Consider the following 15,840-nt stretch of genomic DNA (forward strand, 5'->3'; position numbering starts at 1 on the left):
GTCTGCATGAGAGTTCATATTTGGCTGTGCTTGGTGTGGGGGACAATTTGTAGCAGGAGTGTGGAGGCGGTGTGGATGACTTTCATTGCTTGGCTTTTTCTAGTTCAGACAAACCCAGGATGGGTTGATTTGGAGCACTTGAAACCCCTCCGCTCTTCTGCCACACCCTTCTGACATCATCTCAAGTGACCAGGAAGTGGCCCCTGCAGATCAACAGCTTTAATATATAGTAAAGGATAAGCTATATGGTTTTACAAAAGCAGCAATCTTATAACTTGGGGAACATAGGACAAATATGAATTCACTGATTGCCATACATTATAAAGAGGCCCAAGTACATTATGCCTCTGCAGTATATCCAGAAACAGGTGTGAAGTAATATAAATGACTTAATAATGTTCAAGTGTATGTAATAAGCAAGTAAGTTTACATAGTCACCTGTACTGTGATAGCAGCTTTCTTGGTCATGGTTTGATACATGCCGGTAAAAGCCACATTATTATCAAGGTCGTACACAGGGCACTGAAAGAAAAAACACAAATTCCTGGCAGATAAATAAGGAAGTTAACATGTGTGTTTAACTAGCTATCTAAAGGTAACAATATTATCTACAAATGAAAAACAGCTTACGTGCTAATGGCTTCAAATAAAGCTGACACATACAGTTACAGCATTTATGTTTCTAAAAACAGCGGACCTTTCTAATGCTAGGTACACACCATCATACCTCCCAACATTTTAAAATTAGAAATCGAGACAGCTTTTCACCAGTAAATGCACATAATAAGAGACAGCTTTTCACCAGTAAATGCACATAATGACAGCCAGTTGTCCCCAGTATATGTAGCCAGGGATATATGTCCCCAGTATATGTAGGCAGGGGAATATGTCCCCAGTATATATAGTCAGCGGTATATGTGCCCAGTATATATAGCCAGGGTGTATATGTGCCCAGTATATGTAGCCAGGGTGTATATGTGCCCAGTATATGTAGCCAGGGTGTATATGTGCCCAGTATATGTAGCCAGGGTGTATATGTGCCCAGTATATGTAGCCAGGGTGTATTTGTGCCCAGTATAATTAGCCAGGGTGTATATGTGCCCAGTATATGTAGCCAGGGTGTATTTGTGCCCAGTATATGTAGCCAGGGTGTATATGTGACCAGTATATGTAGCCAGGGGGTATATGTGCCCAGTATATGTAGCCAGGGGGTATATGTGCCCAGTATATGTAGCCAGGGGGTATATGTGCCCAGTATATGTAGCCAGGGTGTATATGTGCCCAGTATATGTAGCCAGGGTGTATATGTGCCCAGTATATGTAGCCAGGGTGTATATGTGCCCAGTATATGTAGCCAGGGGGTATATGTGCCCAGTATATGTAGCCAGGGGGTATATGTGCCCAGTATATGTAGCCAGGGTGTATATGTGCCCAGTATATGTAGCCAGGGGGTATATGTGCCCAGTATATGTAGCCAGGGGGTATATGTGCCCAGTATAAGTAGGCAGGGGTATATGTGCCCAGTATATGTAGCCAGGGTGTATATGTCCCCAGAATAGTTAGCCAGGTGTCCCACCCCCCCCCCCCCCCAGGAGGGGAGCAGAGAAGAGGGAGAGCGGTGGGCAGCGGTGGAGAAGGAGGGCCATCTCCCCCTTCCCTCGCCTTAAGGTGCTCTCCCTCCCTCGCTGTCCCCTCCGGAATGAAGTGCGGTGGCTGGCAGAGGGGCGGAACTTACCTTCCGTGTCCTCCGTCTGGTCTCGTCGCCGGCGCGGGATGATTTGCCACTACTCTGGTCTGATCCAGACCAGAGCAGCGGCACCAGAACTTCCGGCCGGCGCTTGGAGCGACACGGAAGGTAAGTCCCGCCCGCTGCCAAGCGCCACCGCCAGTCAGCCACACATCGGAGGAGAGAGCGAGGGAGGGAGAGCACCTAAGGTGAGAGAAGGGGGGGGGGATGGCCCCCTTCTCCGCCGCTGCCCACCGCTTTCCCTCCACTGCGCTGCTCTCCTCCTGCTACAGGTGGCTGTCAATACTGACAGCCGCCCGTGACTTGGGGGGCTCTTACCAGGGATAGCGGGAGAGCCCCCCAAAATCGGGAGAATCCCGACGAAAATGGGACGGTTGGGGACTATGCACCATACAATTTTGTGTTAGATAGATGGTTCGATAATTTCCGTCATGTCTGATATTATTTTCAATTGTTTTTTCTGGTCGATTTCAAATAGAAGTGAATGGAAATCAATAAGGAAAGATAAGAACGGGAAATCGACCGGAAAATCGAATCGAAAAAACGCATTGTGTGTACCTAGCATTAAAGAGAAACTCCAACCAAGAATTGAACTTTATCCCAATCAATAGCTGATACCCCCTTTTACATGAGAAATACAATGATTTTCAAAAACAGACCATCAGGGGGCGCTGTGTGACTAATTTTGTGCTGAAACCCCTCCCACAAGAGGCTCTGAATACCGCGGTACTCTGGGCAAACTGTCACAATGTAACAATGTTTACAGACAGGAAATGGCTGTTTAAAGCTGTCTGTAACAGCCAGAGCAGCTAGAAACAGCTACATAACTTGCCCACAGTAACAATGTCACCATGTAATACATGTCAGAATGTGAATCTGAGAGAGGAAAGATTTTACAATGAGCAAACACTGACTAAATCATTTATACATAATTATTGTAAAAATTAAGCATTTTTTTTATTAAATTATTTTCACTGGAGTTCCTCTTTAAGTTGACCACTAACAGTACCATTTTTAGAATCGCCCAAGCAATCAGATAAAGGCGATCGGATTATCAGAATACTTTAGTGATGTCCCCATTTGACCGCAAACAATTTTGAATGTACTTGATAAGTCAACAACAATTTAGACAATTGGAAAAAGTTTTTACCATCTGTTATGATGGACAGAAAGCACAGATTGGTACATTGATGGTAAAATAACTAATGCATTACAACATTTCATTTCTGATCATACTTATCTGGGCGATTCTTTGCTGAAAATTGTACTGTTAGTAGGCACCTTAAAGCAGCAGGAACAGCCATACTATCCCAGGAAAAAAACATAACACATATACAAGTACATAAATACGTATTCTACTTACATAACATGTGTATTGTACTGCCCACATTTTGCTATTAGTGAATTCTATATAGTAAATAAAAAGAGAACTGTTCCAGGCATTCTCCATTTCTCTGCCTCTGACTGAAGCCAATCCTGATATTTCTTTCCTTCTGCTAGAAACTGCACTGTCATATCTAGCTTGCTTTGTAAACACAAGTGAGCACAGCACAGATTGTAGTGTGTGTGTGTGTGTGTGTGTGTGTGTGTGTGTGTGTGTGTGTGTGTGTGTGTGTGTGTGTGTGTGTGTGTGTGTGTGTGTGTGTGTGTGTGTGTGTGTGTGTGCTCTATCCCTTCTCAGCCTAGTGTCACACTGAACTGCCCTCAGACAGCCAGTAGCAGGAATGTGGGCTGAGAGATAAGCTTCTTTCTCCCCAGCAATGTACCAGAATAGAGCCGGGCTGACTGGTAAGATTCATTACAGCAGAAACATTTATGTTTATAGTGGAATGTTTGTAATGCAACCTGCATGTAGACTACATAATAAACACAGAGCAGAGGGTAAATGCAATTTGGTTTTGTGGCTGACAATTCTGCTTTAAGACTCGGGAAAACTGAAGAGCACAAGTTATCAAGTAACCCAAACAAGATTGTTTTTTTAAATCAAATTTCAACAGCAACTGATCTGAGTGTATTCGGTGATAAAGCTAATCCTGCATTCAAAACTTTTTCTGCTGTTAAGATTTGGAGTTATTACATACTTAACCACTTCACAACTGAGGGGTTTTACCCCTTGAGCACCAGAGTAATATTCACCATTCAGCGCTCCTTCCATTCATTCGTCTATAACTTTATCATTACTTATCACAATAAAATTAACTATATCTTGTTCTTTTCGCCACCAATTAGGCTTTCTTTAGGTGGGACATTATGCCAAGAATTAATTTATTGCAAATGTGTTTTAATGGGAAAATAGGAAAAAATGTGGGCATTTTTTTTATTATTGTTCAGTTTTTGGCCTTTATAGTTTTTAAATAATGCATGCTACTGTAATTAAAACCCATGAAATTTGCCCTTTTGTCCCGGTTATAAAACCGTTTAAATTATGTCTATTAAGTTTTGCGTCCATCCCTAATTACAAGCCCATAGTTTATAAAGTAACAGTGTTATACCCTCTTGACTTAAATATTTAAAAAGTTCAGTCCCTAAGGTAACTATTTATGTATTTTTTTAACTGTAATTTTTTTTCAATTTTTTTTTTAATTACAAAAAAATAAATAAAAAAAAATTGGGGAGTGTAGGAGGTAATGAGTTAATTTTTAGTGTAAAAGTAATGTATTTGTATATGAAAAATGCTTTAGGGTGTAGTTTTACTATTTGGCCACAGTAACTTTTTGTTTATGCGACCTGCAAGCAGTACACTTGCAGGAAGGGTTAGGAGGCTGGGAAACTGTTTTTTTTTCCCTCACAATGATCGCGGCTTCTCGTAGAAGCAGCTGATCATTGCGGGGGGCAGAGATCAACAAATGGGAAAGGATTTTCCCGTTCATTGATCTCCGGGCGAGCGGGCGGCGGCGTGCACAAGCGCGGGGACGAGCGAGCGGGAGCGCGGACAGCAGCGGGAGCGGCGTCAGGTGCGGATTTCTCCGTCCCTTGGTGTTAACAGGTGGAAAAAGGGACGGAGAAATCCATACCGCTGGGGGTAAAGTGGTTAAAGAGAATCTGTATTGTTAAAATCGCACAAAAGTAAACATACCCGTGCGTTTTGAATCTCAAGAGATCATTTGTGTGTTTACCTTCTGTCCCCCTGCAGCTCTTATCCACTGAATACTAGTGACAGGCTGATCGTTTCATTCTGCAGACAGCTCTGCCCTGTCTAATTCCTCAGTATGCGTCAGCCAGCTCCTTTCACAGCCTAATGCCGGGAATACACGGGTCGACCGGCGGCTCGATTAGCCACCGGATCGACCCCAGCCGCGTCCCCGCTCGTCCGCACGGATCGATTACCGCTCGCCCCCGCTTTCTTATCAGCGCTCGATTCCCTGCCATTGTCCGCAGGCGGGAATCGAGCAGGCAAGGGTCGAGCAGCTTGATCGGGCCAGTATTATCAGCTGGCCGGATCAGCTGGTCGATGCACAGTACAGAAACGTACAGTGTATCCCCAGAATTACAGAGGAGGATTTTTATCCAGCTCTCTTCTCTCACTGATAAGAGAGCAGAGACGCTGCTGGCTTGTGTAAATAACACACACACACTGGAGTGTGCATAGAGGGGCCTGGAGAGGGGTGTGCATAACAGATCAGCACGGAAGAGTTGGCAGCCTTCAAGACACAGGGCGACAAGTCCGACAGGGGAAAGATAAATTGATTTATTACAGAGACGGTGATAGTAGAAAGTGCTGCAGTAAGCCAGAGCACATTTGAATAGGTTTAGGAACTTGTAGGATGGTAGAAAAAAGGATGACATTTTTGTTACAGAGTCTCTTTAAGGAGCACTGGCCCTTTAGTAGTCAGTGCCAAACAGTTGAATGCTAGGGGTTCTTTTTATCTATAATATATTCCATTTATTTCCCTGCCTAGCTGCCTATCTGAAACATGATCCCCTGCTCACTTGTTTACAAGCAAGGCTGAGGTGAATCAGCGATTGGAGGAGAAAGAAAAAAAAAAAGTAAAGGGCAGAAATGACATCAGGATTTAGCCTAAACTGTGGGCAAAAGACATGGTTCCCACCAGGAACAGATTTCTCTTAATTTCCTAAATAGCATTCACTTAAATTAAAACGTGGACAGTACAATACATGTGTTATATAAGCAATTTTTGGGATAGAATGAAAAAATTAGAATAAGGGTATTGGATTTCAGTGGTAGCAAGGAAAGCAATTCTGTCCTTTTTCTGTGACTACAAATACACTTTAAATGAAGGTTCTCACTGTAGATGTGTGCACTTGAATGCAATTACACAATGGCTAAATTACTAATCTTAGGGCCTGAGCCCACTAACGCAGTTGTGCGCAGTTGTGTCCGCTTTTCAGCAAGACATCAATGTTACAGATGCTGAAAAGCGGACACAACTGCATTAGTGGGCTCAGGCCCATAATATCCTAACTATGGGCATGATTCACACTAAGCTGCACAGCTACAGCAGCGCAGCTTAATGACTACAGGGAGGGTTATAATTTCCTGCACACGCTATGCAGCCATACCGTACGCAGTCCAATTACACTGGGCTCAATTAGTTTAAAGAGTGCTTTGTTACATTTAACGATCGCTCCACTGAACCTACCCAAGCCCGCCGGGTCCAGTAGTTTCAAAGAATGATATTGCTGCACTTTGACTGGCTCAGTGGCCTGACTGTCAAGTGACATGTGAGAGCTGCAAACTGTTGTCACGTAAAGTAAACCTGAGATGGACCAGGAGAGAAAATGTATACATACCTGATCGCTCCCTCAATGTCCTTTGCAATCAGCTCCAGTAAGTCCACCAGTCTGGGGCCAACTCCGCATGTGTGGCCTTCGACTGTACTCCCCAATCCAGCTCCTGTTGCCGGGAGCATTCTGCACCTGCGCAGTACTACTGAGCAGGCACAGAACGCTTCCGGCCGGGCGACAGGGAAGCGCGCGCGGGCAGACTGCGCCTGTGCTAACAGGACAATTTACCAGGACCAATTATGGATGAAAGAGGAGGTGGCGGAGGATGGCAGAGGAGCGATAAGGCCAGAGGGGGCAGGAGGGTCCCTGAGGTATGTATACATTTTCTCTCCTGCACCATCTCAGGTACACTTTTTAAGCAGGTAGTCTTTAACCAATCCAGTTTGAATCATTTAGGTTCTCTGACCACAGCAAGTTAATCCAACTATACTTATGCCTAGCACACACCATGCAATTTCCAATCAGATTGATGGTCGAATCAATCATTTCTGACAGGTCTGATTAGATTTTCGATAGCTTTTCTGATTGATTTTGTGAAGAAGTGATCAGAAAATCGATCAGAAGAATGATAGGAAATCAGATCAGACCTGCTAGAAACGATCTATTTGTATTATGGGAAATTGCATGGTGTGTACCGGCATTACAAGTTACATCGTTATTTGGGTTGAAAAAAAGACATACGTCCATTGAGTTCAACCAGAGAACAAAGTACAACCCCAGCCTGCTCCCTCACATATCCCTGTTGATCCAGAGGAAGGCGAAAAACCCTTACAAGGCATTGTCCAATTAGCCCCAAAAGGGAAAAAATTCCTTCCCGACTCCAGATGGCAATCAGATAAAATCCCTGGATCAACATCACTGGGCATTACCTAGTAATTGTAGCTATGGATGTCTTTCAACACAAGGAAAGCATCTAAGCCCCCTTTAAATGCAGGTATAGAGTTTGCCATAACTACTTCCTGTGGCAATGCATTCCACATCTTAACCACCTGAGCGGTCTGGACGAGCTCAGCTCGTCCAACACCGCCGGAGGCTGCCGCTCAGGCCCTGCTGGGCCGATTTTAATGAAATAAAAAGCAGCACACGCAGCCGGCACTTTGCCAGCCGCGTGTGCTACCTGATCGCCTGCAGCGGCGAAAGAGGGTCCCCCCAGCCGCCTGAGCCCAGCGTAGCCGGAACAAACAGTTCCGGCCAGCGCTAAGGGCTGGATCGGAGGCGGCTGACGTCAGGACGTCGGCTGATGTCCATGACGTCACTCCGCTCGTCGCCATGGCGACGAGGTAAGCGAAACACGGAAGGCCGCTCATTGCGGCCTTCCGTGTTACTTCTGGCCGCCGGAGGCGATCAGAAGAACGCATCCGGAGCGCCATCTAGTGGGCTTTCATGCAGCCAACAAGGAAATAAATATGGCAGCCACCATATCTCTCTCACCTCAGGTTTCCTTTAAAGGGAAGGTCCGAGCACACTAAAAATAAAAAATTGACTTACCTCGGGCTTCCTCCAGCACCTGGCAGCCGTCCTGTGCCCTCGCCTCAGCTCCCGGTCCCCTCCAGTGCAGATGCCGACCTCGCCAGGTCGCCATCTTACTACTTTCCAGCATGCAGCTCACAAAGTCGTACTAACGTCATCCGAGCTGTACTGCGCAGGCGCAGTACAGTCCTAATGATGTCAGTGTGACTCTCTGAGAGCCTCTCGCACAGGCGCAGTACACATCTTGTGCTGGAGGGACCCCAGGCCACCAGCGGGGAGCGGAGCTGCGGCGAGGGGACAGGACGGCTGGCAGGGGCTGGAGGAAGCCCCGGGAAAGTGGATTTTTTTTTATTATTAGTGTTCTCGGATGTGTCCTTTAATGGAATAGGGGAAGGAGTTTCTAAACTCTCACAACTACACCAAATACAAGCATTGTTAAAGTAATGCACCCACCAGAATATCTTGAACGGAGATGACAGAACAAGGAAAGGCAGACAGTGAAGAAACTTTAACGATGACAGAGTCTACTTCTCCTGGAAACACATACTTGAAATACTACAAAAAAAACCAAAAACAAATATAGTGAGGTACAACAAATGTGTTGAATAAGAAAAACAAAAACTTATTTTATCAGCATGGGAAAGAGTAACAACATCTGGGAACACTGTGTGCGAATCTGTTCAGATCTGGCTTATTCCTATCAGGTTAACTTTCCCCAACATGTAAAGGTGCCCATTAATGGTACAATCACCCGAAAGATTGATCGGATCGAGTGTAGTTAATGGTGGTGATCGATGATGAACAATCGTTCTAACGATTATTCCATCTATTCTAATTGGTGGCCCAAATTGGTCTAATGTACGGATCAAGCATGCTGGAAAATCTCAGTCTGACATGCTTAATCAGGTGTGCGGTGGTAACGGCGTGCAATATCACGACCACCAACAAACGCGACAGACCCCCTGGTACTTGTCCCCCCCCCAAATGTAAATGTGACCCTGGTGAACGAGCATTGTAATCTAGCCTGCTCCAGCTGCACTGACTGCCAGTCTTGTCTGCTGCTTCCACTCCCCCAGCAGATGAGACGAGGAGCCGGTGCAGCTGCAGCAGGTGAGATTACAACGCACAGGCAATAGGGAGGCACATTTACATTTGGGGGGACAGCCAGGTGGTCTGTCGCGTTTGTCCATCGTTGCGATATAGCATGCCCTATGAGCAGTTACTTCTCCTACCACCATGTATGGCAATCAGTGCTACCTCTAACCAAGTCTCCACTGTAGTGACTGCTCCCTCTTCTGCTGGGTACACACTATGAGATTTTCTGGCCGATTTACTGTTAGATCGATTATTTCCAATGTCCGATCTGCTTTCCGATCGATTTCCGAGCATTTTCCGATCAATTACCGTGCACTTTAATAGGAACATGCAGCCTGTGGAGTCAGAAGACAGATCTGCATATTACACCTGGGTCAGTAACATGCAGCCTGTGGAGTCAGAAGACATATCTGTATATTACACCTGGGTCAGTAACATGCAGCCTGCGGAGTCAGAAGACAGATCTGTATATTACACCTGGGTCAGTAACATGCAGCCTGCGGAGTCAGAAGACAGATCTGTATATTACATCGGGGTCAGTAACATGCAGCCTGCGGAGTCAGAAGACAGATCTGTATATTACACCTGGGTCAGTAACATGCAGCCTGCGGAGTCAGAAGACAGATCCGCATATTACACCTGGGTCAGTAACATGCAGCCTGCGGAGTCAGAAGACAGATCTGTATATTACACCGGGGTCAGTAACATGCAGCCTGCGGAGTCAGAAGACAGATCTGTATATTACACCTGGGTCAGTAACATGCAGCCTGCGGAGTCAGAAGACAGATCTGTATATTACACCTGGGTCAGTAACATGCAGCCTGCGGAGTCAGAAGACAGATCCGCATATTACACCCGGGTCAGTAACATGCAGCCTGCGGAGTCAGAAGACAGATCTGTATATTACACCGGGGTCAGTAACATGCAGCCTGTGGAGTCAGAAGACAGATCTGTATATTACACCTGGGTCAGTAACATGCAGCCTGCGGAGTCAGAAGACAGATCTGTATATTACACCGGGGTCAGTAACATGCAGCCTGTGGAGTCAGAAGACAGATCTGTATATTACACCGGGGTCAGTAACATGCAGCCTATGGAGTCAGAAGACAGATCTGCATACTACACCTGCATAGGATGCTGTTGGCGCACTCTCATATGTTTGTCATTTTTTTGTGTTGCCGTTGGATTCACATCCCCACCGCAATGCTCAAAAATAGATGTAAAATCCATAGGGAATCAATAGGGAAACTATACCTTCTTCACTCCTAGTAGCACTTTCCTTTATAACATTATCTCTAAATATCTGAAATTTCAAAGATGTATGTTTCGCTGTGTGTAATCTCTACTTTTGAAGTTTCTCATCTCAAACTATTTATAAAATCTGTGTTTATTTCTGGGATGTTACAAAATAAGTTCAGGTAAAACCCCAGCTGGAAGTTCCAAGGATGCCTATAATTGCAAACTTGCAGTTTCAGTCGGTTATAGAGTAATCCCGTACTTTGAACCCTGGACTGTACTTTACACATAAGCAAACTCAGGATTTCAGTATCTATTAAATGTAGAAATACCCCCATTCCCCTCTGTTCCTCATCACCAAGTACAGCAGTGTGGCCAGCTACATTTGAGTGAATCCTGCAATGTAGGAGTGAGCTCTACATATAAAAGTCAACCTAAACTTGTCACTAGAGAAGGAGATTGCATGCAGCCATTGTTGATTCTTTTAAAAATGTTAGCTGTCTGTAATGGTGATCGCTTGGCTGACACATTCTAAATCGCTCGCCAGGAAGTTGCTTGGCAAAGTCAGAAAAAAAAAACCTGAAAAAAACAAACAAACCATCAGACCACTTAGTAGGTTAAGCTCACCAGCTTATCCGAAACTACCCATTTCTAATGAAAAGTATTTCTCCAGTTATTCACTATGTACGGTAGCCAAAACTCCTACATGGAAGATGTACTGAGCAATCCATAAATAGTAAGAACAACTATCTGATGCACTGCCAACATAAAAAGTAACAATGCTAACAGGACCAGATGTCCATTAATGAGTACAGTTTTCAGCCTGTCTAAACTCAACATTAAAGGGGCACTATGGCAAAAAAATAAAATTTAAAATATGTGCAAACAGACCAATAAGAAGAACATTTTTTTCAGAGTAAAATGAGCCATAAATTACTTTTCTCCTATGTTGCTGTCACTTACAGTAGGTAGTAGAAATCTGACAGAAGCGACAGGTTTTGGACTAATCCATCTCTTCATAGGGGATTCTCAGCAAGGCTTTTATTCTTTAAAAAGATATTCCCTAAAAAGGATTTAAACAATGATGCTGGCCAGCTTCCCTTCTTGCTACACAGTTTTGTGGCAGTTGGACAGAGCAACTGCCATTCACTAAGTGCTTTTGAAAATAAATAAATCCCTGAGAATCCCCCATGAAGAGATGGGCTAGTCTAAAACTTAGGAGAAAAGTAATGTATGACTCATTTTACTCTGGGAAAAAAATGTACTTATTTGTAAATGTTTGCACATCATTTAAATTTTACAATTTTTCGCCATAGTGCCCCTTTAATGGATAAGAAAGCCACTACAAAGCATCAATAAGAGAGCCACAGAGCTGCACTCCAAAGCATCAATGAGAAAGCCACAGACCTGCACTCCAAAGCATCAATGAGAAAGCCACAGAGCTGCACTCCAAAGCATCAATGAGAAAGCCACAGAGCTGCACTCCAAAGCATCAATGAGAAAGCCACAGAGCTGCACTCCAAAGCATCAATGAGAAAGCCACAGAGCTGCACTCCAAAGCATCAATGAGCAAGCCACAGAGCTGCACTCCAATGCATCAGTGTGAAAGCCACAGAACTGCACTCCAATGCATCAGTGTGAAAGCCACAGAGCTGCACTCCAAAGCATCAATGAGAAAGCCACAGAGCTGCACTCCAATGCATCAATGAGCAAGCCACAGAGCTGCACTCCAATGCATCAGTGTGAAAGCCACAGAGCTGCACTCCAATGCATCAGCGTGAAAGCCACAGAGCTGCACTCCAATGCATCTGCGTGAAAGCCACAGAGCTGCACTCCAATGCATCTGCGTGAAAGCCACAGAGCTGCACTCCAATGCATCAGTGTGAAAGCCACAGAGCTGCACTCCAATGCATCAGTGTGAAAGCCACAGAGCTGCACTCCAATGCATCTGTGTGAAAGCCACAGAGCTGCACTCCAATGCATCTGTGTGAAAGCCACAGAGCTGCACTCCAATGCATCTGTGTGAAAGCCACAGAGCTGCACTCCAATGCATCAGTGTGAAAGCCACAGAGCTGCACTCCAATGCATCAGTGTGAAAGCCACAGAGCTGCACTCCAATGCATCAGTGTGAAAGCCACAGAGCTGCACTCCAATGCATCAGTGTGAAAGCCACAGAGCTGCACTCCAATGCATCAGTGTGAAAGCCACAGAGCTGCACTCCAATGCATCAGTGTGAAAGCCACAGAGCTGCACTCCAATGCATCAGTGTGAAAGCCACAGAGCTGCACTCCAATGCATCAGTGTGAAAGCCACAGAGCTGCACTCCAATGCATCAGTGTGAAAGCCATAGAGCTGCACTCCAATGCATCAGTGTGAAAGCCATAGAGCTGCACTCCAATGCATCAGTGTGAAAGCCACAGAGCTGCACTCCAATGCATCAGTGTGAAAGCCACAGAGCTGCACTCCAATGCATCAGTGTGAAAGCCACAGAGCTGCACTCCAATGCATCAATAAGCTGCACCAGTCGCCACAGAGATGCACCAGTCCCAGCCTGCATTTTTTGATTTTCTCACTGTAGAGGTTAGGAATCCTTGGCTCTAAACAACACTTTTTGTGCAGTAAGAATATAGTAACTCCCACTGATAAGCAATTACAGATTATAAAACTCCTGTGTAGCAGAGAAAAAGAAAAAAAACTTGTGAGTCCAGGGAACAGATAAACAGCTCTCCACAGAAATTGTTTTCAACCGGGTGCCATGAAAAAGTAGCTGGGTGGCATGAAAAAGTAGCCGGATGGGACGAGATAAAAGAATGCAGGGCCGATGCTTTTCTGCACAACTCTGCTTACAGCAGAGGAGGAGGTGAGCCAATGACAGCTGGGTGCTCAACAAAACTAGCCGGGTTGAGGATCCTGCTGAAAGAGCCTGGGGAGAACACTGTTGAACCATAGTTCAAGAGCTCGCTTTATGGTAGAATGACTAGATGTCATCATTCACCTGAGGAAGTCAACTAAACTTTAGGTCCCTTTTACACTTGCCTAGCAAGTGTGCGTTGCGTTACCGTTTTACCGCAGGGTATTGCAGCCACAATGCAAGGCAATAGGGCCTAGCACACTTAACGCATTGTGCCAGAAGTACCCGTTCAGCCACCGACCCACCACAAAGTCAACAGTGTGTTACTGTAAAACTTCCACAGCGATGGTGGAAGTAATGTAAGTCAATGGGCGAAGCTGAAAATTTGAATATGGCAGCAGGGGTGCAGCAGAACAAGAATACAATGAAGAAAAACAGGAATCCCAGTGATGTACTTCCTGTCCAGCAGGGAGTACGTCACGCACGAGGGGCAGCGCTATGCATATGAACCTGTTGGCGCACTTTTTTTTGCAATGGGATGGGTACTTAGTATCACACCGCAAACACAATGACCAGGTGTAAAACTAGCTTTAACCAAAAATAAGACTGCAGGATTCCAGTAGAAATTCTTATGTAAGATTAAGACAATTGACTAAATTGTTCATCTCAGTTTATTTTCACTTCAGGTTTTCTCCAATTCTGAGATATAAACAAACAAAACACGGAAATTCCCACAACACAAACACAGACATAAATCCCATGTATAATGGACACACAACATATACTTGCCGTCTTCTACACATTATACCTGAGGCTGAGCAGGAGTTGCATTAAAACTGAACCGGTCTTTTGTCCTACAAAGACAAAGGTCCCATGAAATTCCCAAAATAACATCATACAAGCAATCAGCGAAGTTGTATCTTGCGTCTCACCGCAACACAAAATCATCCACATCGGTCACCCGTAAAATATAGGTGGTATTTCTTTCCGACAGCGTAGAAACGTCCACATAGAAGGATTCTGTCTCAGACTCTGCCCGGGTTGGCGGTTGACACAGCGTGCGCCCAACATCTCGATACTGATAATTGCGCTGATACCTGAAAAAGATGTAGGTCTGTAAATGCATGTACAGTACAGACCAAAAGTTTGGACACACCTCATTCAAAGAATTTTCTTTATTTTCATGACTACATGACTATGAACATTGTAGATTCACACTGAAGGCATCCAATCTATGAATTAACACATGTTTGGGCTAAAGAACACAAGGAATGGACATTAGACCAGTGGAAATCTGTGCTTTGGTCTGATGAGTCCAAATTTGAGATTTTTGATCCAACCACCGTGTCCTTGTGCGACGCAGAAAAGGTGATGGTCTCTACATGCCTGGTTCCCACCGTGAAGCATGGAGGAGGAGGTGTGATGGTGTGGGGGTGCTTTGCTGGTGACACTGTTGGGGATTTATTCAAAATTGAAGGCATACTGAACCAGCATAGCTACCACAGCATCTTGCAGCGGCATGCTATTCCATCCGGTTTGCGTTTAGTTGGACCATCATTTATTTTTTTAACAGGACAATGACCCCAAACACACCTCCAGGCTGTGTAAGGGCTATTTATTTGCCCAGGAAGAAGAGTGATGGGATGCTGCGCCAGATGACCTGGCCTCCACAGTCACCAGACCTGAACCCAATCGAGATGGTTTGGGTTGAGCAGGACCACAGAGTGAAGGCAAAAGGGCCAACAATTGCTAAGCATCTCTGGGAACTACTTCAAGACTGTTGGAAGACCATTTCAGGTGACTACCTCTTGAAGCTCATCAAGAGAATGCCAAGAGTGTGCAAAGCAGTAATCAAAGCAAAAGGCGGCTAGTTTGAAGAACCTAGAATATGACATATTTTCAGTTGTTTCACACTTTTTGGTTACATACTATACTTTCACATGTGTTAATTCATAGTTTGGATGCCTTCAGTGTGAATCTACAATGTTCATAGTCATGAAAATAAAGAAAACTCTTTGAATAAGAAGGTGTGTCCAAACTTTTGGTCTGTACTGTATGCATATGGATCATCCTATATAATAGGCAACTGTCCCTGCTTACAGCAGGGACAGTTGTTTCTGTGTAGATGGGTCCGTGTTTTTTGCTACTGCGCATGTGCGCAGCACGTATTCAGCCTCACACAGGCAGGACGGGGCCAGGGAGCCAGGCGGGCGTGTGAGCGGGCGGCCAGGGGTGCGCGCACACGTGTCGGGTGTGCCCAGAGGGTGGACGTGCGCGATGGGTGGGTGCGCGCATGTGCGTGGCAGGCGCGCAGAGACATACCTAGCCCGTTTTTACACGGGCTAAGGTCACTAGTCTATTTATATAATTCTTATATGACCCACCAAAAATACAGTTCATGCTTGATGGATCACTCAAAGTGCACAGGGCCGTAGGTGAGCAGAGGTCGTGGCTGTGGGAACGTGTGGGGGTGGCAGGTTTGCACGAGTTGCAGGCGCACAATAAGGCAGCACACAGTACTTCAAATCTTGTAATGTTGTGGCTGATCCCAACTCTAATCTGAATAAATGATCACATTCACTTGCCTGTGAGAAACAAGTGCTGCCCAGCCTGTGCTTTCCGGTTCCCTACATCGAGCTGAAAAGTTCTCATTGCTACATGAGAAATTGCTTTTGTGCCCAATCTCCAGTAGGGG

The 15,840-nt window shown here is 45.2% G+C and overlaps 1 protein-coding gene across 6 annotated transcripts in view; it reads right to left on the bottom strand.

Annotated features, from left to right (window-relative positions):
- Positions 1-15,840, bottom strand: part of SIDT2 (SID1 transmembrane family member 2) — a 104,907-nt gene that overhangs the window by 56,463 nt on the left and 32,604 nt on the right. For all 6 annotated transcript variants that reach the window (XM_068240904.1, XM_068240908.1, XM_068240902.1 and 3 more), the window contains 4 exons: positions 14,078-14,242; positions 13,954-13,999; positions 8,417-8,518; positions 439-522 (listed from right to left, as the gene is read on the bottom strand). In XM_068240904.1, coding sequence (XP_068097005.1) covers positions 439-522; positions 8,417-8,518; positions 13,954-13,999; positions 14,078-14,242 — 397 coding nt within the window. The remainder of the gene's footprint in view (positions 1-438; positions 523-8,416; positions 8,519-13,953; positions 14,000-14,077; positions 14,243-15,840) is intronic.

This window comes from Hyperolius riggenbachi, chromosome 6, assembly GCF_040937935.1.
Source record: "Hyperolius riggenbachi isolate aHypRig1 chromosome 6, aHypRig1.pri, whole genome shotgun sequence".
In the NCBI taxonomy this organism is placed as follows: Eukaryota; Metazoa; Chordata; class Amphibia; order Anura; family Hyperoliidae; genus Hyperolius; species Hyperolius riggenbachi.